The 25,931-nt window shown below is 38.5% G+C and overlaps 1 protein-coding gene across 5 annotated transcripts in view; it reads right to left on the bottom strand.

The window, feature by feature from the left end:
- Positions 1-17,348: 17,348 nt before the first annotated feature.
- KLHL24 (kelch like family member 24) overlaps positions 17,349-25,931 on the bottom strand; it is a 44,945-nt gene continuing 36,362 nt past the window's right edge. For all 5 annotated transcript variants that reach the window (XM_030328860.2, XM_030328862.1, XM_030328859.1 and 2 more), the window contains one exon: positions 17,349-22,495. In XM_030328860.2, the coding sequence (XP_030184720.1) occupies positions 22,295-22,495 (201 nt within the window). In that variant the 3' untranslated portion in view covers positions 17,349-22,294. The remainder of the gene's footprint in view (positions 22,496-25,931) is intronic.

Below are 25,931 nucleotides of genomic sequence, written 5' to 3'. Positions count from 1 at the left end.
AAAGGTTGAGTAACTTGTCAGACAGCTAGGAAGTGGAGGAGCTGGGTTGCACACCCAGGCCGTCTGGCACCAGGGTCTGAGAACTTAGCTGCCACGCCATGGATGCAGCTGGAAAGCTGCAGTCCCGTTTAGAGAAACCCTATGGCCTTCAGGGGATGGTCCCATCACTCCCCATTGTCTTCCTGCCCACCCCCATTCCATACTGAGTGTCAGTTGCCCTTTATTGTTTTACTTGCGCTGCTGTTTTCTGATGTTAGATAATTATTTCTCTATACCGAGTAGAAAGTTAAAAATATTAAAATTGAGATGTCTAACTTCTATGGGTAAGAATTTAAAAACCATTTGTGAAATTTCTGTATGTTATCTGATCAGATAAAACTGGTAAAAACAGGTTAATATTCAGATTAAATATGTGTGAGAAACTCTTACCTATGTTTCCATGCTTCTGATACAATCATACTTCAGAGGTGATCTCTTATTCTCAAGTATATAAGATTAAAATGATAGAGCCACGGCAACTAAAATGTTAAATAAGTTTTAAATTTCAAACAGTTTTATTTAAATCAGGCTGAGATCAGGGAGATCTTGACAATACGCTTAAACTTATTTTCAAGTCTTCAGAAAAAAATATAGTCAGTTTGGGGTCTTATAGCCTCTCAAGCGGGAAAAGCAAAGGTGGGAAAGGAGAGAGAAAAAGGGAGGTTGGTGGTTTAGGTTGCTCACTGGTCTCTTAGTAGAAGTGTGGGAGAAAAATGGCAGATATGGATGTTTAATGTAAAATATGAATTAAAAAAAAAAAACTATTACTGAAGTTTGTCAAGTAGGTTCCAAGAGCATTGACACTGACCCAGGATAGTTGGAGGGGCCTTACTCTGGGAGAAGTGCTAAACAGCTTTGTGCAAGGAGCCCTATGGGCAGACTGAAAGCAGCAATCAGGGAAACATGGAAAGCCTGAAAGGATGGTGAACTCAAAATTCTGCCTGAGGCAGAAGCTGGCTCAGGTGGAAAATTGTTGCTAATTTCTGACCCAGAGATTCAGGTATCCTGGCCTACTCCCTGGGAAATCCACCCACCCTTTCTAAAATTAACATGAGTGGAGCCCCAGAGCCCTTAAGGTAATGACGTTCCCTTATAGGTTGCAGATACTAATTAGACTTCTTAAATGAGAACCTCACTTCTTTACAGCCCCAAGAAAACTGTTGTTAGTGCCTGGGAATTACATTCAGGCAGTTAAAAATAAGTGATTATTGGGCACCTCGCTGGCTCTGTTGGTGGAGTGGGTGACTCTTAACCTCACGGTCGTGAGTTCAAGCCCCACGTTGGTGTAGAGATTACTTAAGAATAAAAAAATCCTGGGGCGCCTGGGTGACTTAGTCTGTTAAGCATCCGACTTTGGCTCAGGTCATGATCTCACAGTCAATGAGTTCAAACCCTGTGATGGGGCTCTGTGCTGACAGCTCAGAGCCTGGAGCCGACCTGGGAATCTGTGTCTCCCCCTCTCTCTGCCCCTTCCCTGCTTGCGCTCTGTCTCTCCCTCTCTGAAAAATAAATAAACATTTTAAAAAATATATTTTTAAAAAAATTTGTATTTATTTAAGGAAACTCTACACCCAATGTGGGGTTCGAACTCATGACCCCAAGATCAAGGGTCACATGCTCTTCTGACTGAGCTAGCCAAGCGCCCCAAGAATAAAAAATCATTAATAAATAAAAATAAATAAATAAAGGACTATCCCCAAACAAGAAACCAAATGTCTGGTTGGCCTATTTGAATTTTGGCAAAACTACATCCCATCCTTTTAGATCTTATTGGACCGTATCATAACCCAAAAGAAATCAGGTAGTGTGTTTTTTTTTTTTTCAAGATTTTATTTTTACATAATCTCTACACCCAGCATGGGGCTCAAACTCACAACCCTGAGATCAAGAGTTGCGTGTTCCACCAATTAAGCCAGCCAGGAACCCTTAGTGCTTCTACTCTGTGTGGATTATGCAGTTACTATGGAATACAAACTTTGGGAATGGGGAAGATGATGTAAGACATGTTTTCATTCATGCAAAAAAAGGAAAAAAAATTTTTCTTTTTGCCCTGAAAGGAAACTTTCTATGACTGGAACTGGTGGTTGGGTCCTCTGTGTTTGTTTCACATAAAAATAAAGCCTCTAAATGTGGCTTTACTTGGAACTCTAAATGTGGAGAAATTGGAACTCTCATACATTGCTGATGGGAATGTAAAAGGGTGTGTAGCCACTTTGGCAAACAGCTTGGCAGTTCCTCAAAATGTTAAACACAGAGTTACCATATGACCCAGCACTTACTCTCCTAGGCAAATATTGAAAAGAAGTGAAAGCATACGTCTACATAAAATTTGTACATGAATGTTCATTGCAAATTTTATTGTATCTCAATAAAGTTTTTTTTATTATTATTATTTTTTAAAAAGAAGTCTCTGAGGGGTGCCTGGGTGGCTCAGTCAGTTGGGCGTCTTACTTCAGCTCAGGTCATGATCTCATGGCTGGTGGGTTCAAGCCCTGCATCAGGCTCTGTGCTGACAGCTCAGAGCCTGGAGCCTGCTTCGGATTCTGTATCTCCCTCTCTCTCTCTCTCTCTCTCTCTCTCTCTCTCTCTGCTCCTTCCCCACTCACACTCTGTCTCTCTGTCTCTTAAAAATAAATAAATATTAAAAAAACTTTTTTTAAGTAGTCTCCGAGCATAGGTTAAAAATTTCTGAAAATTACTTGTAAAGGTAAAGGCAAAATAAATACAAAATTTCCAACCAACCAATATGAGTCGGTTTAGGTGGAATATAGATCATGTAAAAAGGGGAATGTACAAAATAGTTCTTCTTTTTTAACTTTTTTTTTTTTATTCTTGAGAGAGAGAGAGAGAGAGTGAGCACATGAGCAGGGGAGAGTCAGAGGGAGAGGGAGAGAATCCCAAGCAGGTTCTGTATTGTCCATGCAGAGTCTGATGTGGGGCTCAAACTCACAAACCATGAGATCATGACCTGAACTGAAACCGAGAGTGGGACACTTAACCACCTGAGCCACCCAGGTACTCTGCCAAAATAATTCTACTTGAACCTCAGGGCAAGTTTTTAAAGCCTAAAGACTTCTGGTTTTACTTTGGTTACATTTCCTTGTCTTTAATTAGCTTTTAGGTGTCCAGGTAATACAATACTGAGATATTTTCATTATTGTTTAATGTTTTTGAAATGAACTTCTATACTACAGCTCTCTGTTATGAAAGATAAATAATGACACTGGTGCTGAGCTTATTTTCTGACAGAATTTTTAATAACCTTTAATTTCCTTGATGATATTGATGTGTATTATCCTCTGCTAGTTTTTATCAGGATGTTTCCTGGCTTTCTATTTTATGATCCATCTGTTCTAGAAATGCCCCCAAATGCCCTTAGTCAAGAGGTATAATCCTGACTGTAAATAGCCCTCATCCCCAAATATAATAAGAGGTCTCTGGCGGCCTTGCCTGAGCCAAAACAAAGAATATTGCATATATCAGTTTTCAAAAATCAATTGCTGCTGAGAGTGCTATCCTGTTGACCCTGATGTTAGAAGTCTCAATCTGCCTTCACAATGGTAGATTTGGGGATGTTGCCCCTGTAATCAGCTCTCAGTTCCTCCAATGCAAGTGAGTCGGAGATATCAGTTGAGCAATTTCAGAAGAGCAATCTTCTACAAATTGACCTTGGCAGTGATACAAACCACATGGGTAATAACTTTTATTCTCCAAACATCTCCAATCTCTTATGTTGTATGACCATTATGTTTCTCCTCCTATGCTTATAAAATGCCTTATTCATATGTTCAGAGTAAATGCATCCAGATTTGGTGTTCTCCAACTAAGCAACATATAATGTCGGAACAGTCATAAATGTGCCTAGAGAAGAATTGTTCACATTATAAAAGGAACAAAAGGAGGAGAAACTGTCAGGGAATTTTCCCTTCTGTTTTGTATTGTGTTCATTGTAGAAAAGACCAAGTGGAGAATCTGAGCAGAGTTTGTGTATAGAATGAATTCATGGCCCAAAATTCAGGCGGTCTGGTTTTTTTTCTTTTTTTAAAGTTTACTTATTTATTTTGAGGAGGGGGGAGGGCGGGAGGAGCTGAGAGAGAGGGAGAGAGAGAGAATGCCAAGCAGGCTCTGAGCTGTCAGCGCAGAGCCCAGCGCGGGACTCTTACTCATGAATGGTGAGATCATGACCTGAGTGGAAATCAAGAGTTCGACTCTTAACCGACAGAGCCACCTGGTGTTCCCATGCAGTCTGCTTCAAAGTAAAAAAACAAAGCAACAAAACAAAACACCATAGTATTGAGTATAATAGTTGGGAAAACTTTTCTTTGACCCTTAACTGTATACTGCTTGTACAATGTTTACATTTACATTTTGCACAAAAGATTTATTTATGCAACAACAAAGGCGTAAGAAGCTGTGCCTATCCTCTTCCCCTTTTGTCACCCTGTCTTCTCCTTCAGTAGATGGCATACAAAACAACTTGGCAGACTTCACATTCATTCCCAACCCACAATCCCTTGTCTTCTTCTATAGAAGCTGGAAGGTTGAACACTCAGTTTTTTACCATCCCTTGAAGCCAGGAGTGACCATGTGGCTCACTAGCCAACAAGATGAATCCATAGTTCAGTGAATGAAAAGAGACTCCCAAAGAAGGAGGAGAGTTGTAGCTAGTTTTGCCTTTGCCCTTCTGTCCCTCTAAATTTGGATGTGATTCCTGAAGGTCCAGCAGCTATCCTTCAAATATAAGACCTTAAAAATGGTAGCACAGAAAGAAAGCAGGAGTCTGGGTCTGTAATGATAGTATTGAGTCTCTGTACCAGGTCTAGACCGCCAACTTGCTTTGTGAGAAAAATATCATTTGCTTAAACAACTTGTTGCCAGGTTTTCTATTATTTCTAGCCAAGGACATTCCTGTATGACACATGAGATTTCTTCAATGTGTTTCTTTCCTTATTCTCATCAACTTCTTTGATAATTCTTTCTCAATTTCTATCCCAACCTCCTCTTTCTCTGCCAATGCCTAAATACTGAGGTTTCTAGATCTTCTGTCATTGGTCTATTCTCATTTCTTGAATAAGTTTCCCCAAAAGTACAGGTTGAACTGTCCATTACATACCAATGAGTTTCAAATCTTGACCATGAATTTAGGCCTCTGTTCTGAACCTGGGCCATTATTTTCTTAAATATTTATTTTCAAGTACCTTTAAGACATTTCCCCTTGAGTGGCCCTGAAGCAAATTCAGTCTATCCACAGTTTAATTCATTTTTTCACCAACCACTCAATTATCTAAGATAGAAACTTTGGAATCTACTCTACATTTACCCTCCAGTTGGTCTCCAGGTGTTACTGAGTCTACTTTCTTAATTCTTAGGCCAGGTCTCTCTTCTTTCCTCCCTCAGCCATCATCCTGGGCCAGGTCCCACTTTCTCTCACCTGGATTCCCACACCTCCTCACTGGTTGTGTTGCCATCTTGCTCTCCTCATCAAATGCATCTCAGCTGCCAAGCCAACTTTCTACAACACAAATCTGACCACCTCACTCTGCCATTTAAGGGGCCTCCCAGTGCCTCACCCCCATTACCTTGGGCTAGCGGTTCTCAAATTTTAGCAATCAGCATTAACTGCAGGACTTGTTCAAACACAGATTGGTGGGATACACAGGATTCTCCTGTGTATCTTATTCCATAGGTCTGGGGTGGGTCCTAAAATGTGCATTTCTTTTTTTTTTTTTTTTTTTCTTTTTTTAACTAGGCTCCACACCCAATGTGGGGCTTGAACTGAGATCAAGAGTCACATGCTCTACCCACTGAGCCAGCCAGCCACCCCCTAAAATGTGCATTTCTAACAAATTGGGGGATGATGCTGATCAAGGACCATAATTTGAGAACCACTGGCCTAGGTTAAAATTAAAACTCATTAGCATCAGGTTTAAGATAATTTACAATCTACTTTCCCAGTTTCTGGCTGCTGCTCACCACATTCCTGAAATTCTTTCCAAAGTCACCTTCCACTTCTACGGAAAACTAAGGTCTTAACTCATTCTCTCTTCTGCCTGGAATGCAATCTGTCCTTCTCATTCCTGGCAAATTCCCTTACCAATTCTTCAAGGAAAGTCCAGCTCTGACCATCTATTTTCTTTTTCTTTTCTTTTTAAAAAATTTTTTTTAATGTTTATTCATTTTTGAGAGCAGGGGAAGGGGCAGAGAGAGAGAGAGGGAGACACAGAACTGAAGCAGCTCGAGGCCCTGAGCTTCAGCCTGGAGCATGACACAGGCTTGAACCCACAGACCGTGAGATCATGACCTGAGCCGAAGTTGGCTGCTTAACCAACTGAGCCACCCATGTGCCCCAAGGCCTTCTATTTTCTTGAAGAAGTAATTAATTTACTGCTTCCTCCTCTATACTCTTTGGCACTTTATACATAGGGTACTTTATAGTCTTGCTACTTAAACTGGTCCTCCACAAACACTAGGAGCATCACTGGGAACTTGTTAGAAATGCAGACTCTCAGGCTTCACCCCAGACCTACTGAATCAGAATTTGCAATTTAACAGGATCCTCAGGTGATTCCCATGCATAAAGAAGTGTGAGAAGCCCTGCTGGGCAGGGCCTCATGCCAGGCATTGCGATAGATGGTTTGATGACAGTATTTCCTTTGATTCCTTCAGCAGTGCATGGCCCATTATTATTGCGCACAATTCGTAGAGGAAGTGGAGGTTGGTAGTAGGCAGAGCTGGGATTCAAACATAGGACCATCTGGCTTAAAAAACCCTGTGCTTGCTGTGCTATACCAATTGTCTCTCTGTTACAGGTCTTCACACATAGCATTGTAATTATCCATCCATAGGTCTGTCTCCTTATCCATGTAAGGAAATGCTGAGCAGGGCAAAGTCTCTGGACTTCAAGGATAAAAACAAGGAAGAACCGGGGCGCCTTGGTGGCTCAGTCCATTGAGCTTCCGACTTCGGCTCAGGTGACGATCTCGCGGTTCATGGGTTTGAGCTGACAGCTCAAAGCCTGGAGACTGCTTCGGATTCTGTGTTTCCCTCTCTCTCTGCCCCTCCCCCACTCTCTCTCTCTCTGTCTCTTTCAAAAATAAATAAACATTAAAAAAAAAAAAGGAAGAAACTTTCTCACTGTCAACTCTAGTTCTGACAGCAATTTTGGGTAGGATGGGCTTCTCGAAAGAAAGAGTTTATATAAATTTTAAAAATATGACAGCTTTGTTGAGATGTAATTCATATACCACATAATTAACCCATTTAAAGTGCACAATTTGGTGCTTTTTAATATATTCACAGAAGTGTGCAGCCATCACCACCATCAGTTTTAAAATGTATCATCACCCCCTCAACGAGCTGCATGCCCATCAGCAGTCACTCTCTATTCCCACCCCCCGCCCTGCCCCGGCACCTCAACTCCAGGCCACCACCAATTTACCTCCGTCTCTGTATCCACTCTGGATGTTTCACAGGAATGGAATCGTACAATAGGTAGCCTCTGTGACTGGCTTCTTTCACTTAGCATAATGTTTTTATTTTTACATATTTTTTAAGATTTTATTTTTTAAGTAATCTCTACACCCAATGTGGGGCTTGAACTCACGATCCTGACATCAAGAGTCGCATGCTCTATTGACCGAGCCAGCCAGCCAGGTGCCCTAGGTAAGAGTAATGTTTTATTATTTATTTAAAGTTCATTTTTTTTTTTTAATTTTTAGCTTTATTTTCTTTTATTTTTTGAGAGACAGAGACAGAGCACGAATGGGGGAGGAGCAGAGAGAGAGGGAGACATGGAATCCAAAGTGGGCTCCAGGCTCTGAGCTGTCAGCACAGAGCCCGATGCGGGGGCTGGAAATCATAGACTGTGAGATCATGACCTGAGCTAAAGTCAGACGTTTAACCAACTGAGCCACCCATGAGCCCCTTTAGGGTAATGTTTTAAAAATCAGCCATGCTGTAGCACGAATAACTGCTTCCCTTCTCTTTATTCCTGAGTAAAATCTCATTGTATGGATATACCACTTTTTATTTCTCCATTCTTGAGTTTATAGACACTTGAGTTGCTTCCGCCTTTTGGCTCTTATTAATAATGTTGTTATGAACATTGGATGTATCAGTTCTTGTGCGGACATATGTTTTCATTTCTCTGGTTCTATGCTTAGGAGTGGAATTGCGAGGTTATATGGTAACTCTGGGTTTAAAGTTTTGAGGAACTGCCACACTGTTTTCTAAAGGAGGTGCATTATTTTAAATACTCAGCAGCAGCCAGATGAGGATACCATTTTTTCCACATCCTTGCCAACATTTGTCATTATTTGACTTTTTTAAAAAATTCAACTTATTTAACTAAAAAGAATCTTTTTGATTATAGTCATTCTAGTAAATATGAAGTACTATATCATGGTGGTTATGATTTTCATTTCCCTAATAATGAATAATATAATATTGAGCATATTTTCATGTGCTTGTTGACCATTTGTTTATCTTCCTTGGAGAAGTATCTATTCAAATCTTTTGCCCATTTTTGAAATAACTTACTTTATTTTATTTTTAATTAATTAATTAATTAACTTTGAGATTGAGAGAGAGAGGGAGAGAGCGAGTGCACACACATGACAGGGGGAGGGGAAGAGAGGATCCCAAGCAGGCTCTGTGCTATCAGCATGAAGCCAGACACAGGGCTTGAATGCACGAACTGTGAGACTCATTGGGCTTGAACTTCCCCACACTTTGTTTAAAATAAAGTCAGTCAGTTTTACAAGCAGAGTGTTGGGCTAGGGTGTTAGTCTCTGGTCTGCTTGGTATGCCTTTTTTGTCATTGAAACTAACATACCATTGGGGGCTGGCTGGTTGAAGGGTGCCTTGACCTCTCGGTGACACTTACCTGGAAATTAGCCTAGGCAACAGGGATGTGGGGGATGAGGAATGCTGGTGACCTGCCCTTCCCAAGAAGATATCCTTGATTGGCAGCTGGGGTGAGCCCCACCTCTTGACCATACCCACTGGAAGTATAGCTTTTGTCTCATTGATTTGGCGGGGGTGGGGGAGGTGGGGGGGGTGGGGGGGTGAGTTTGAGAATGAGTGGCTTAAGTGCTACAGAATCTATCTGTTCTTACTAAATTTTAGTAGATTTTCTTGAATAAATGTTTCATCACTTGCTATATACCCTTAGGAGACTTTAAATGTTGTTGTTTTTCTTAATCATTTTCACCAATTATAGTTGTTTTGCTGGGGTGTGGGTCCACACAACTCTTTACTATTCTGGGAGTAATTTATAACATTTTGATGAAAATGGGATCATTGCAGCTGTGGGGATAGGGATATTTGGGGGGGGGTAGGGATAGCAGTAGCAGAGTAAGTCAGGAATAGAAGATTGAGTGGCAATCAGTTAGGACTTCCAGTTAGCATAACAAGTGAGAGACAGTAGCTGTGAACTAAACCTGGGGCCACTAAAGAATTTTGGAGGCTTTATAACTTCTCTATTCCTTTGCTTTCAACTTACCCTTTATGCTTCGCATAGTGATTGTCAGTCATACGTAAACATTCATTACCTACTCTGTGCCAGGCACTTTGCCAAGTCCTAGGAATAGAGTAAGGTTAATAAAGACAGACTTGGTCCTTGCCCTCAAGGAGAGAAGAATAAATCCCCTTGGAAAATCAGGAAAGGCTTTATAGAAGAGGCAGCATTTGAGCTGGAACTCAGATGCAAGGAAAGGGTTGCTGTAAACCTAAATTTAGACAGAAGCCCAAAACCTAATGATAAGGTCAGGGAAAGTCACTGTTATGTAGGATGTTAGGAAACCATTAGGAACATGATTTAACATATATTGATGAGATTTTTCAGCTCTAGGCAAATTCAAAATAGGTCCTTTGTCACTGGCGCTCAATCTTCTTTTCTCTCTTCTCAATTTTCAATGACCTGGGGTTTTCCAACACTACTCACTAAGGCATCTTACCCCAGCTGATCCTTTCCCTTGGACTGGATTCTTGGCTAGATCCTTGGAACTCATCAAATAAGATATCGTTCCTAATTTTAAAGAGTCCATAACCTGGGAAAGGGAGGTAAAGTGTCAAATAGAAAAGTACCATGACAGAGATATATGAAGGTGGTAATGGGGATACACAGGAGCTCATCTAACTCAGACTGAGGTGGGAGGAGGATGGTTATGGGAGTTCTTCTGAGGAAATTAAATCTAAAGTCTTTCAGAGAATGAGAGAGATAGCTGGAGGACAGGCATTCCAGGAGAAGAAAGCCAGTTCACAGAGATGGGTAAGCCCATGAAGCATTCCTCTCCACTACCCCCTGTCCCCCAAGACTTGGGAATTCCATATTGTATTTATTTTGGCAAGTAGCAATGCCTTCCTCTCCCTAAAGAATTCAGATGTTTCTCCCTGGCCCTTAGCAGCCAGCTAGGTGTACGAACCAGTATCAATCAATTGATTGTTTCCACCAAGGATTTCAATCAAGGAGTAAGTGAGGTAAACATAAATCTGTTAGCAGTTGTGTTGGATGGGCAGGGATGTTCTATCCAGATTATTTCTGCTTAAAGATCATTGTTGTGTGTCCTGCTTCATGACTCTTTGGAGCTGCCTCAGTTTCTGCCTATTTTCCAAGTCTGATACTTGGTTCTCTCATTGATTGATTCTGTGAGCCTCTACTGCCTTCTGATAAATTCCTTATTCAGATAGAGTTGGTTTTAGTGATATGCCAACTTTGATCTTAGGCAAATCATTTGGGAGTCTCTTCCACACAAGAGACAATGAAGGCCTGAACTAAGACATTGGTATGGAGGATAGAAAGGTTGATGGATGGATAGATAGATTGAGATATCAAAGAGGTAGAGTTCCTGGCATAAGATAGGTACTCAATTAATATTTGAATGCATGATTGAATAGCAGAAAAAATTACTCCTAGATTTCTGGCTTTGAAATGCAGTCAATTTTGTTGCTATTTGTTGCAGAAGAGGGAATACAAGATAAATGAGTACTTTTGGAGTAAGAGATTCTAGAGTTTCAGTGCTAGTAGTCCATATTAAGGATTCGGGTAGAAATTTCTTTTTCTTTTTTTTTTTTAAGTGTTTGTTTATTTTTGAGAGAGAGAGAATGGGAGAGGGGCAGAGAGAGAGAGGGAGAGAGAGAATCCTAAGCACTGCACTGTTAGTGCAGAGCCTGATGTGGGCTCGATGTCACCAACTATAAGATCATGACCCGAGCCGAAATCAAGAGTCAGAAGTTTAATCCACTGAACCACCCAGGTGCCTCTCGAGTTGAAATTTCTTTAAAAAAAAAAAAAAATTTTTTTTAACGTTTATTTATTTTTGAGACAGAGAGAGACAAAGCATGAACGGGGGAGGGTCAGGGAGAGGGAGACACAGAATCTGAAACAGGCTCCAGGCTCTGAGCTGTCAGCACAGAGCCCGACGCAGGGCTCGAACTCACAGACCGCGAGATCATGACCTGAGCCGAAGTCGGCCGCTTAACCGACTGAGCCACCCAGGCGCCCCTCAAGTCGAAATTTCTAAAAGACATTTGGATACAAGTAGGGGCACCTTGTTGGGGCAGTTGGTAGGGCACACAACTCTTGATCTTGTGGGGGTAAGTTCAAACCCCATGTTAGGTGAGGAGCTTATCTAAAGTATATATATTAAATGTTTTAAAAAGGCATTTGGATACAAGTATATTGACTGAATATTTAGATTTAGAAGTCATTAAATACAGTCATTACTAGAGCCATAGAATTTACATTTATAAAATTACCCAGGATAATTATCTGCAAGGTAAGAAGAAATCCTGCTGATTGGGGATTTAGGGCAGAGGTGGAGGAAGAGAACATGAAGGAGAAGTAAAAGGGAAAGTATGACTACAGCCAAGATAGAAAAAATGTAATTAAGAACATCAAATTTATAGGAGTTAAATAAAATAGAGACTTGTGGATTTAGCAACAAAATGTAATTAGAACTCTTAGCAAGTGTGATTTCTGTAGTGGTATGAGCCAGATTGCAGTAAGAAATGAGGCAAAGGAGAGATTTAAATTTTTCATTTTTATATTTTTTAGTAATCTCTATGCCCAACGTGGGGCTTGAACTCACAGCCCAAGATCAAAAGTTGCATTCTCCACCAACTGAACCAGCCAGGCTCCCTGAAAGGAGAGATTTTTTTTTAAAAAGAAGGTGTAGTTAGAATGGAATTGAGAGCTGCAGAAAGGATTTTAAATGTTTATTTATTTTTGAGACAGAGAGAGAGAGAGAGAGAGTGTAAGCAGGGGAGAGGCAGAAAGAGAGGGAGACAGAGAATCCAAAGCAGACTCCACGCTGTCAGCACAGAACCTGATGTGGGGCGTGAACTCAGGAGTAGAGAATTCATGACCTGAGCCAAAACCAAGAGTCAGAAACTTGACCAAATGAATCACCCAGGAGCCCTGCAGAAAGGATTTTAAAAACGAGAGAGGCTACAGTATTTTTAAATGCTATGGGAAAGTACTCAGTGAAAGAAGTTGAAAATCAGAGAGGGAGGTAGAGGGAAGTCCTTAAAATGCTGGACAAGGGGGATTCAGGGTTTAGATGAAGGACAGATACGTAAATCATGAAGGAGAGAGGATGGGAAATAAGTCTGGGAGGGCAAGATGTGGAGAGAGATTCTACTTCATGTCTTTCAGTCTTTGAAGGACTTCTTCAGTTGCTGAGAACACAAGTGAAGACAGTACAGTACTCCAGGAGAGTGGGGAATGAGCTGTTGTAAAGGAACAAAGAGAGCATAGGAGCACAGGTTTGCCAAGAGTATCCTGCTCAGTTGAGGTTGGCAATCACAACATTTCAGAGGTATTAGTTTGTAGCAAATTGATTTTCTCTATCAGTACTCAGCATCTTGGGAGTAGGAGCAGAGAAGGCCAATAACTGGGTTGATTTAAAGTGGGATGGGAGATCAAAAGGGTGAGCAGATTTTGAATGCTGGTGAGAGTGGTTGGAACAACATTACAACTGTGGAATAGGCTGGGCAGGGAGAGTGGGCAACCCAGGGGCTGCATGAAGAAATGTTGGAAGATGGCGATCTGGAAAAGGTCACAGGGAAAGTCATGGAATGAGAGAGGAAGGAAGGGAAGGCGTGGCAAAAGACAGAAAAGCTTTAGAGGTTTCATAGGAAGAATAATTCTGGTGATGGAACAATCTAAGGCAAGGCTTTGTGAGTTACTGGACTGAGTGGGGGTGAAGATCTATTGACTAGAGGTCAAAATATTGTGAGGTGAGAGCAAAGGAACAGGTTCTAAATGCTGAAATGACCCAGGATAATGGCAGAAATCAAAACAAAAGAGCAAGACCGTAAGTCAGATGCCAAATTTGCTATAAATAACATGTTGAATGGTAGGTATGTGGAAGCTACAAGTTAAGTGGAAAATGCAACAGATTAGGGGATTAGGGAGCACCGGGTTGGCTCAGTTGGTAGAGCATGAGACCCTTGATCTCAGGGTTGTGAGTTCAAGCCCCATGTTGAATGTGGAGACTACTTTAAAAATAAAACAAAACAAAACAAAAACTAGGACATTAGTGTAATGCTATTTCCCTGTCTCAACAAGCAGCCCTTCCCTGATTGCTATGCATTTTCTCACTTGACAGAAAGCTTCTGGAGGACAGGGACTATCTTATTTGATGTATTAGTCCCTCAGCACCTTTCCCAGTGCTTGGCACAATTGGAAAGAAGAGACCATAAAATCTCTTTACCCTGGAAAATGATGATTCTTTATTCCCATTTACACAGTTCTCAGTAAGTGGAATGTCTGTAACTACCTCTATCACGCTATACATTATTGATCTGTTCACATGTCTGCTGACCCTGTCAATCTCTAAACCTTAAGAACAGGGACTGTCGGGGAGCCTGAGTGGCTCAGTTGGTTAAGCATCTGACTTTGGCTCAGATCATGATCTCATGGTTCATGAGTTCGAACCCTTCATTGGCCTCCATACTGACAGTGTGGAGCCTGCTTGGGATTCTCTCTCTCTTTCAATCCCTCTCTGCCCCTCCCCCCACTAGCTCTCTCTCTCTCTCTTTCTCTGTGTCTCAAAAATAAATAAACTTAAAAAAAAAAAAAAAAAGAACAGGCACTGCCACATTCATTAATGCAATCCCAGCGAGGAACATTCTGCCTAATCTACATCAAGGATTCCAATGTTTGTCAAATAAATAAATGAATAAATGAATGAATGAAATCTCAAAGCTATTCATTACTAGCATTCCTGATTAAGCACCATTGCCAAGTACTGTGCTGAATGTTTTACATTCTAATTTATTCCTCAAACCAAGCCTAAGTGGGAAGGGGGGAAACCAAAGTTCAGAAAAGTTAAATATCTTACCCAAAGACATACATGTAGTAAATGTTAAAGCTGGCATTTAAACACGGTTGGTTTTAAAAATTTTTTTCACGTTATGTTGCCACTAAGCCTAGTCTAAGTGTACCAACTAGCACTTTTCAGAAAACCAGGCTTAGTGAATGGCTCCACGGTACTAACTTTATCATTAGAGCAATGATTCCCAGGCACTTTTTTCTATATATGCTAGTCCTGTGTCCTTCGAGAAGATAAGATCAAATAGGCAAAGATTTTAACAAAAACATGCAAGGGAAGAAATGTCCCGTGAGAGAACACATGGAGTGTCATTAGGTCCTAAAAGCAAGTGAAGGAAAGGGGGAAAGAAGGTTGGATGGAAACATCCTGCATTACCATGCAGTCTAATGAAGGCTGGACAAATTAGAAGGGGAGTCATGGAGGCAAAATCCACCGTTAGGAGAGATCTTTTAGGAACACATGGCCTCAGTAGCCCTGCCACAAGACATTGGCTGGGCACAACTGGTGGGAGGTGTGGCCTCAGCACAATGCAAGATGGATTTCAAAGCCAGCAGCTGTGGCATTATTCGGTCAGTTATGCTCCCTGTGGTTGGAGGTAGGTCAGACCCATTTCCATTGGCTGCCATGCCATGCTAGCAAGCTTCTTGGAAGGTGGCTTTCTGTTTTGTTTTACCTCCTCTGTACATGTGTGGACACTGAATTCATATCAAGCCCTACCATCTTTGGCATCATCCACCAAATCTGAGTAGAAAGGGGTATGTGTGCATACTAATACATAGGATCTTTTAAAATCCTCTTTTCTTCTTCTTCCATTTTACTCACTAAAACGTAAGTCCCCTCTGTGCTGAGCATATAATAATAAACAAGTGATTTGTGAGTCTTAATTTATAAAGGTGACTGGGTGACAATACAGAGAGGTTAATACTACTGAAATAAAAGTTTAATGTTAGTCACAGTTCCTCTAGAAACGAGAAGCACAGTATGTCACTCAGGGCCACAGGGGAAGCACCAGTGTCAGGAGGCAGAAAGAAATGAGGGGAGAGCATAGTCTAAAGCCTTTCCTGGCTTTTCCATGAGAAAGTCAAGTCAAGGCAGGGCAGGGGATACAGTTTAGGATTGGCTAGTTTGAGTAATTACAGCAAGCTTTGGGACAGAGGAGCTGTTCTCAGTGTCTGCTACCTGGCCCTAGGGTGACTCAGGGCAGGGGAAATATTGACTTGGTGTGTGAGTTAAAGGAGGTAGTTGGGGGCATGGATGATATATGAAAGGTAGGCTCACCGACAAGTTGGTTACTGTTTCCAGGAATTAGCTAGTTCTAGGAAGAACAGTCTCTCCCTAGCCAGCAAGGTCCCCCAAAGATGTCAAAAAATTATAAAATAAAACAAAATAAAAAATAAATTAAAAAGATCCCAACAAAATTAAGAGGAAAACCATGCCTTTTGATATCCTAAATCTCCATTAATAGTTAATAGCAGAGAAGAAGGCAGGTTTAAATCACTTTTCCCCATTCCATTATGAGTGCAGGTGATTTTTTAAGTAATCTCTACATTCAAAGTGGGGCTTAAATTCATGACCCTGATATTAAGAGTCATACGCTCTACCAACTGAGCCAGCCAGGTGCTCCAAGAGTGCAGGTGATTTTTTTAAAGAGAAAATTGAAAGTACAAGGGGCTTCTATTCTTTACCCATTGTCCATAATTTTCCAATTATAAGCTAACAAATACTTTTAATTTTTTCACCCCCTTCTCTGCTTTTCATATTGCAATTTTTGTCCTGAAATAGCTGCATGGAAAAGGAACCAACATTTATGTTCTTTTCTTCTGTGCCAGAACTGTTCACCCTTGGACACACATCTCAGTAGCTCATCTCCTCACAATAAGCCCATGAGGTGAGTAGCATGACCTTTCCTAAATAAGGGAAAGTATGGTTCAGAGATTAAATAGCTTTATGGTATAGAGCACTGGTTGGAATTAGGTCTGATGAAGCCCATGCACTTTCTAGGTGTGGATACAAAGGAATTGAGTCAAAGAAAACAGCTTTAACATTTATTATTTAAGTAGCACGCTAACTTGCCATTTTCTTCTGATGGCACAATTTAAAAACTAAGCATAAAAAGCTAAGCCTTGCATATACTTCTGTAACATATATCTTTTCAAAATTTTACCTTGTTAATGTAAAATCAGACATTGCATCTCCAGTAAATAATATGCCCTCTCCCTGACACCTGAAAGAAAATTTCTTAAGTCCTTTACTCTTCATATTACTACAGGGGTACTTCTGAGAGCCTACTCAAAAAACACTAGAGTGTACGTTATAAATAACTTTTCTGGTAATTAAAAATTTTTTTTGGATAGGTGACTTCCATGTAGTTCAGACTAAAACATCGATTATATGCCTATTTATACATTACGTATGATTGTGAGTATGCGGTGGCATTTCCTTTTTACTTGTTCGTTAGCCACCATTTCCTTTCCTCATATACACCAATGTTTTTAGTTTACCTTTCTAGTTACCTTATGGACATACCAGTAAACACTCACATATATTAATATGAAATTTCCTCCATTCCTTCTTTTTTTGCACAAGCATTTGGATGTACTTAAAATAAAACAATGGGGCACCTGGATGGCTTTGGTCGGTTAAATGTCCATCTCTTGATTTTGGCTCAGGTCACGATCTCACAGTTCGTTAGATCAAGCACCGAGACGAGCTCTGCCCTGATAGGGTGGAGCCTGCTTGGGATTTTCTCTCTTCCTCTCTCTCTCTGCCCCTCCCCCACTTGTGTTCTCACGTGAGCATGTGCACAGGCTGTCTCTCTCAAAATAAATATTGATGGGCATTGAGGAGGACACCTGTTGGGGTGAGCACTGGGTGTTGTATGGAAACCAATTTGACAATAAATTTCATATTAAAATAAATAAATAAAAGAACATAAAAGTAAGTAAATATTTAAAAAGAAAACAAAACAACAAGTTTTTGGTAAACAAAATTTAATACAACTGTATAGTCAAATAATAATGGTTAAAAGACATTTTATTAGATACAACTTTTAAAAAATTAAAGAAACTATGCACAAAGTATATTTAAACAAGACATACACGAATTAATGTGCTACAACTGAATTGAGAACAAAGAAGTACAAAGCATTTTTGTTTTCACTGTGGAGATTCTGGAGCCTCTCACTAAAAGTGAATGACATTTGGCTGCCATAGGTCTGTACAAGTTGGAAAGCATATTATGCTTTTTTTCAACTCTATAATTATGTTGTCTTAGCTCCAGAAATTCTCAAAGATTTAAATAAAGAAACTATGGGGAGGGATGATGGGGAAAGGAAGAATAAGAACTTTTTCAAGAAAGATAAAAGAAAAAGCCTGTAGGAGGAAAAAAAAAAGTACATAAGAATGGAACAAAAATAAGTGTGTTTACATTTTTGACATTAGATGTAGATATCGTAAATGACATTTTACAAAGTTTTAATCAGTGTTAGATGTTTGTCTGAGTATCTTAGAAAGCACCTTGGTAACAAAAACAAACAATACTCCCAAAATATAATAAAACTCCAAACACTCAACATTTCTTAACATCCTCATTCTGCCAAGCAACCACATGGTGCTCGTTAAAAAATTTAAGAAGAAGGGAAGTTTATTTACTCTGTAGGAAACAGATATGAAACTCACTGAAGGTAAGCTTTGTTTAGAATGAAAAAAAAAAACAAAAAAAAAAAAAACAAAACTGAAATATCACTAGAGAACTTAAGGCACATAAACAAATTCAGATGCAGTTATTTTGAAAACATTAAAACAAATTCTTTTCTTTGGAACAATATATAAAATAAGTTATGACTACTGCTGTTTTTAAAAAAATTACTTATGATGATCTTTAGCACTAAGTAAATTTAATATCTAAGGCCATCACACAAATGTAAAACATTCATAAAAACATTAAAAAATGTCTGAAGTATGTTGAAAATGTCTCTGGAATCATCAATTCACACTCTGGCTCAATGGTTTCTGGTGTCTAGCATTAGATGTGACAATAAGTATAGCTACCTAGTCCAACCTTTTAAAAGGCCACCAAATTGCCCTCCTTCTGGTTACTTGATATGGTGAATTTATTTATTTAACTACAAAGAATAATGGGGTGAGGTGATGTAAACCTGCCTTTCAAAATAATGCACAAGAAATTCTAATAAGGCCAAAATTGTGTTGAGGTTAACTGGTGTCTTGAGTTTAGTAAAATAAAGGCTTCCACAGGAAGCCTTTAAGAGACATTATCTTAACACTTGGCACCACATAAATAGTTATCTCTTCTCTTTGAAAATACAGTCTGGAGATGTCTTTTCCACATACAAATCTCAAGACACACAAGGCACACACAACTATTTAACCCCTCTCCTTTCATGTATGGGTTCTCACAGCAATTCTTTAAAAAAAAAAAAAAAATCTATTTGCCATATCCAGACAACAGGGAAAAGAAACACACACACCTGGTTTGCATATTGACAAAAGTAGTATAATTGAACCTTTGTCTTTCCTGAGTTTCAAAAGGGTGTATGACAGTAGAGATACATAAACAATTCATATTCACTAAGAGAAAATGTATCAGTCCACAAAACATTTTCATCTTTCTAAATATAAAAGAATGAATGTTCAACCACCGCCTGTGTGAAGCCCCTTAACCAAATTAAATTTACTCTCGAATCATGAACTGAAGGTTATTTAGTTATGGCATTTTAAACACACCAAATAGGCAAAAATGACAAGTTAATACCCTCCCTGAGTATTTACATCATTTTTTTCCTTAACACCTGGTTTAAATGGAGTAAATATCTATATTTCAGTCATCTAGGGGGAAAAAAAGGTTACTGAAAATTCAATAAGCTACTATTTCATACCTGTGCAGTAGTCAGTGGGAAGATTAAAGTAGAAAAAGAAGGTCTTCTGTTGTAAAAATTAGACCACTTTATAGCTCACTCATACATAGGAAAACACATGTTCATGAACAAAAAACAACTATACTTTCCTGTTGATCCACAAACATACACTTGAATTCCTTTTCCCACTGAGGTATCACAGCTGGGTTTAGCAAACTCGTCTCTACCTCCAATTTGTTTTCTGATCTTGTGAAACTTTATGTATTATACAGATTCTGACTGTATGCGATTTATTACACTAACACTCATCATGTACTTTCAAACTCTTTTAAGTAATATCTACACCCAACGTGGGGCTTGAACTCACAACCCCAAGATCAAGAGTTGCATGCTCTACTGACTGAGCCAGCCAGGTGCTCCTCATCATGTACTTTCAAATGTAAAAACGAATGATAGAAATGCCCAAATAAAAAAAAATCTTCTGGAATTGAATTTAATAAGGTCAACCAATTTTTACTTTATGTGCTTCTTTCTGATCATCACAAACTGATCAATTTCTTGGTGTTTGTATATATGTGTGTACATAACCATACTATCTATCTATAGACACATGTATATACATACATACTAACCCAAAGCTTATGTGAGCATCTCCTATCAAAAGAAAGCCTGTCAACTATGTGATGACACTATGAATATAATCTGTCACAATTTGGTTTATGAATCCCTTTTGATATTTTGATATACTAATTATACCCTAAAATTCTTTTTTATCAATGCTAACACCATTATTTATCAATAATCACTAAAGAAAGATAAACAGTTAAAGGATATTGAAATATCAGTTGGGTAATTTCAAAAATTGTTAATTTCATAGGATCCAAGCTAAGTTCTTGGTGGCCTACTTAGTTTTAAATCATGTAGAAAAATTAAATGATATTGGTATGAAGTCTATGTTTAAACAAAATTGTTTTCTAGAATTTCATTTCAAATTTAGTACAATAAACACATGGATATTAAAAATAAATGTAAGATGAAATACAAGTAAATAGTTAACACTTTTACAATAGACAAAAGTACTATGGATACAAGTTATCTTGAGAAGATTTTTTTTGTGTGAAGTGTCTGTATTATGGGCACAACCTTACAAATACACATGAAAATAACAAGTATCATTTGTATAATCCTTAGCATTTACAAAACACTTTTCTCATACATTATCTCATCTACCGCAAAGAATTTCTGAACTAAATAATTTCCATTATCTACAAAAGGCATATTGCAGAAGTAGATGTTTTTTCTAAAAATCAAACAAGTGTCCCAATTATATGTACAATTGCCTTTCAACTAAAATGATAGAAAATTGTTTTCTGAATTGCTCTGATAATTATCTCAAAAAGGTACATATCATTTCAAATTATAATTTGAAAAATTAAAATTTCCTAAAAATTTGTAAGATCTTTAGAGCTTTTCTCAGAATTCAGATTCCAGCTAATCACTGAAGTTGATGCCGTATAATTTATTAGAAATCTCTGTATCATTCTAAGATGAGAAAACAAAAGTGGTTTATCAATGTTAGGTTTTTGATTACTAACTTGGTTATAATAGAAATCTGGTGACACTATAGTCACATATTTGCATCATCTCTCCTGTGACAGGAGTATATAATTATGATGTGAGACGACAATAGTGCCTGGGAAGTTGAAATCCAGCAGGCTACCTGAAACATCCCTGGAACGTCCCTCAAATGTTGTAAATTATATCTGTTTACCCAGGAATAACAGTAATCACTTTGCTACAGTTCCTGCCATTCCATTTGCCTTAGAAAAAAAATTTACATTCCTTTCTGAAAACTAGTAAGCTTATAAACTGGATGGAGTTGAAAAATCTAGACAAAGGCAACTTGTTTGTTGTATAGAAGCTTGAGAATGTTGACCAGTATTTTCCACAATGGGTACCAAATGAAAGATTTATCTTAAACTGCAAATAATGATGCTAGTTTTTTGGATAGCTAATTTTAAAAGAAAAATGGACCCACTGATAGGTGGTCCCTGCTTTATCCTTCAAAGGCAACTTAACAGTGGAGACTCCAAGATTTTTACCTGTTCACAGGAAAGGAGGATAACCAGGGAAGAGGACCTCACCCAAAGCACCATACTAATGAAGTCAAACCCTACTGGGCTAGGGAGAAAATTTGTCCCCATTTTCCACAAAATAATCTTGCAATGTGGATTTCAACTCTTTTGCCGGGTTCAAGAAAAGGTGCTTCCTTAGAGGATTTGGAGATGATACATAAATACTTTGAGAGCCACAGTGGTCATTTTCCCCTTCAATGGTCTTATATAATTTTTTTCTTAGGAATAAACCTATAATTTTAATCCCCATTTTAGGGGCATTTGCATTTCTATCTCCTACCCAATGTTCTTCCAAAAATATGTTTAATACAAGACAACAATTCTAAGAAGTAAGTCATGATAATTCAGTACTTTATGATACTCAAATTGTTACTACATTTTTATCAATTACTGAAAAAACTTTCAATAAAATTAATCAGGTTGGATATATCTTTAGTGAAAAAGATTTTTGAAACTGATTTCCCCTCTTAGAATGCATTCTAAGCATTATGTGATCCAACCTAAACGAAGCCTAAGTCATGCAGTTTTCTATACATAATATGACAAAGAATATATAGGCTTGCAGATAAACGTACATAAATGAAGAAACCATTCACAAATTCCTAAAAGTTATTCAGGCAGACATTATTTCTGACTCCACATAAGTTCCTTACAAATACTTACAAAGGTACACTCTCAAAACCCAAGCAATAACCACTATTACTTTCAAAAACAACAAAATTTTTTTTCCCAATTACAGGAAAGGCTTTATTACAGTTTGAAAGGTTATTTTGGGGGGAAAGGCACCACAATTATTATCTTTACTTTTTTTGCGTACATGGCACAAAGGAGATATGTCAAGTTCCCACTCTGGAGTTTTTCAAACCTCTCATCTTGGATTGGTGTGGCTTCTTGGGTGAGGTATCCCGGCTTTAGAGCTTAAAGCATTTTTCATTGTATCTATGAATAGTCACACAGCCATGATAGGACACTGGCCTGGGCATTGCAGCTACCCCTGTGATGATACTTGTTGCAGGATCATAACAGAGAATAGTGTCTGTGGCTTCTCCATTTTCCCGTCTTCCACCCAGGATATATATTTTACCATTACACACAGACATACCACAGTTTTCCTGTTCAACCAAATACAAAAAAAAAAAAAAAAATTAATTCTTGAAGGTAAGGGATTTAGTAGCAAACTGAAAAATAAGACCTGCTTTAACAGACCAAAAAAAAGACACATCAAATAAGCTCCCTTTTGCCCAACTCCTGCTCTATGTATGAGTGCCAGATAATTTTGCATGAATGAAATGTTAAGATATGTTATTGGTTGGGGCCAAGATGTGGGAGGTGGAGTGGGGGCTAAGTGGACAGAGAGAAGGGTTTTAACTTAACTATAAAACTAAAAATAGTTTTGAAGAACATGGCTTGCTTCTCCTATTACAGGAAGCTCCCTTATTATAGAAAGTGGCTATTATATGACCAAGGAGTAGGAACATTATTCGTCAAATAGGATTACCCCCAAGTTGAATGAATGAATGAGAGAAAGAGTTATAAACAAATTAACAAAGCACTGTTATTAGGACTTTGGCTGGCACATAGAAATTTCCTAAATAATATTTTAACCTTGCACATAATGGGATTCTTAGCTAAATTTTACTCTTTTCTGTCAATAACATAATTACTCTAAAAAACAAATATCATTGACCTAAAAAAAATTCCACAATTTTTCAAAGGATGTTCTTGACAAGAGTTAAAAAGCAAAATATGTTTAAAATAGCAACTTGTAGCTTTTAGGAATCATGCAGAATCAAGAGGCACGGAAATAGTAAGGAACAGAAAGAGAAAAAGGTTGCATTAGGCCCATTAGGTCTGCAAAACAAAGAGCTTGGTTTTTTTTTTTTTTTTTTAGCTTTTTTGCTACTTAACATTCTAAGCATTTAAAAAACTAGTCTGACTCAAATAACTGTCTAACATGAAATTACAGCTGATTTTTCCTTTTTCACTGATTAGCGTCAAAAGGGTAGGCAAACAGATGGTTCAAAAATTACCTATTAATAATGTTTACAAATATACACTTAGAAGTACTGGTAGTAAGAATGGACTGAGGAGAAAAAATAATCCCAGAAATATCATTATTTTTTGCTTCAAGAGATTTGATATAGAATACTTGATTTGGACTTCAATGATTTGTCTTTGTCATAATAGATTTAATACACTTCTTATCTAAATGTTTCTTCTTTGAAATTTCCGAAGTCAGATTATTCATTAATTAGAAAAAATGTGCCATGTTTGCCCCGTTGTTTTTTCATAGTTTTATCTCAATCATGTAGTTAAAAAGATATTCATTGTATGTCCTGCATTATACTAGATGTTGGCAATTATCTTCCTAAGTTGTTATCATTTTATATGATATAGCTAAGTTCTGAATGAACAGTTCTTGGTGAAAATGCATTATACTTTAAAATATTCACTTAATAAGCCAATAAATATTAGCTTTGATTAAAACATTTACAAATTAGGGCATCTAGTTGGCTCAGTTGGTAGAGCATGTGACTCTTGATCTCAGGATCATGAATTCAAGTCCCACATTGGGGGTAGAGTTTACTTAAAAAAAAAAAAAAAAAAAAACTTAGGGGCACGTGAGTGGCTCAGTCGGTTAAGTATCTGACTTTGGCTCAGGTCACGATCTCGTGGTTGTAGGTTCGAGCCCCATGTCAGGTTCTGTGCTGACAGCTCGCAGCCTGGAGCCTGCTTTGGATTCTGTGTCTCCCTCTCACTCTCTGCCCCCCCCCCCCCAATAAATAAAAACTTTTTAAAGTTTTTAAAAAATTTTAGAAATAAGTGCAAACACTTGTCACACAGGTGAATATGACCATAATATGGGTTCTTATATGGTAAGGCACACTCTTACTTCTACAGAACTGGAGATTGTCCTTTCCAGTAGAGGCCACTGAGCTAGAGAAATGTGATTCATTTTACTTAAATGTGATACAAGAATGATAGATTATATTACCTCTGTACCATGAAGCTGAAGATACTATTATGTCCCTTTCATCAGCTGAGGCAATGTTATTTTGAATACATTACTAATTAGAGACTATACCTCAATGTCAACAACTTAAGAAAAATGGTGTTATACTCAATCCCTATTCATTATATTTATAGTCTATATCTGTTAGGGATATTACATTTAAGACTCTTAAAATTAGGTCCTTTGTTACTTCACTGTCTCATTTTTTACTTATTCAGTAAATATTTACTGAGCACCAATTAATACAAGATATATTGGGAAAGAGAAAAAACAGTATTCTTAAGAAGATGGAATTCCGGTACAGAAATAAACATTGATGCTCATAACAGAATATATGACTGCCATAATAGAGGTATAAGGGCAGTGACAGATCAGATCAGATTAATTCTGAACAGGGAAACTTCAGTTTACTGTAACATGAAGTGGTCCTTGAAAGAAGAGTAGTGTTACAAGTAGAGAAGGTAGAGGGGTGCCTGGGTGGCTCAGTCGGTTGAGCGTCCGACTTCAGCTTGGGTCATGATCTCACAGTCTGTGAGTTCGAGCCCCGCGTCGGGCTCTGTGCTGACAGCTCAGAGCCTGGGGCCTGTTTCAGATTCTGCGTCTCCCTCTCTCTCTGACCCTCCCCCGTTCATGCTCTGTCTCTCTCTGTCTCAAAAATAAATAAACGTTAAAAAATTAAAAAAAAAAAAAAAAGTAGAGAAGGTAGAAAAGGCATTAGAGCCTAAGAGGATAGCATGAACCAAGGCAAGAACATGTATGATCTATATTGCAAATGCAAGTTAACAGATACTTAATGTAATTGGGATAAAGTTGCAGAAAGTGAAGCTAAAAAGGCAAGCAGGGCTCAGACAACAGAAGGTCTAGAATGAAGCGGGAAAACTTTTGGATTTTATTCAGTATGTTTCCAATCAGAGGAGGAATATAATAGGATTCGTTGGGAAATAATTGGTGGCAAAATGGGTTAGAGAAGCAAGACATTAAACGCTAATTAGAATATTACTGTTTTTGTTGAGGGAAAAACTAATAAGAACTTGAACAAAAGCAGGAACCACAGGAATGGAAAAGAATAGGAAAAACTCTGGGGACACAGAACTGATATGCTGGATTGATTCAATTTAGGAGAAAGTGGGGGAAAATCTAAGAGATAAGTCTCAGTGTGAAACAGTAGAAAGATATATATTAGTCTCTGCCTCCAGTTCCTGTCACAGACCTCCTAAATCCCTTGGAATTTCCTGAGTGATAGGAATGTCTTTTGTTTTAATGAGGTGACTATTGGCTGGTTCCTGGATGGGGACTAGTCACCAAAAAGATCATGCCATAATTAGAATCTTGAAACTTTCATCCCCACTCCCTGTTCTCTGGAGAGGGGACAGGGGCTAGAAATTAAATTAATAATTACATAATGAAGCCTCCACAAAAATTCCCAAAGTATAAGATTCGAACAGCTTCTGGATTGGGGGAGGGTGCACCTCAACCCCAGAACAGAAGCTCCTGTGTGCTTTGGACCCTTCTGGACCTTCCCCTATGTGCTTCTT

The sequence above is a fragment of the Lynx canadensis genome, chromosome C2 (assembly GCF_007474595.2).
Source record: "Lynx canadensis isolate LIC74 chromosome C2, mLynCan4.pri.v2, whole genome shotgun sequence".
NCBI classification, from domain to species: domain Eukaryota; kingdom Metazoa; phylum Chordata; class Mammalia; order Carnivora; family Felidae; genus Lynx; species Lynx canadensis.
Note: the sequence above shows the minus strand (reverse complement) of the source record. Positions and strands in the feature narration are given on the sequence as shown.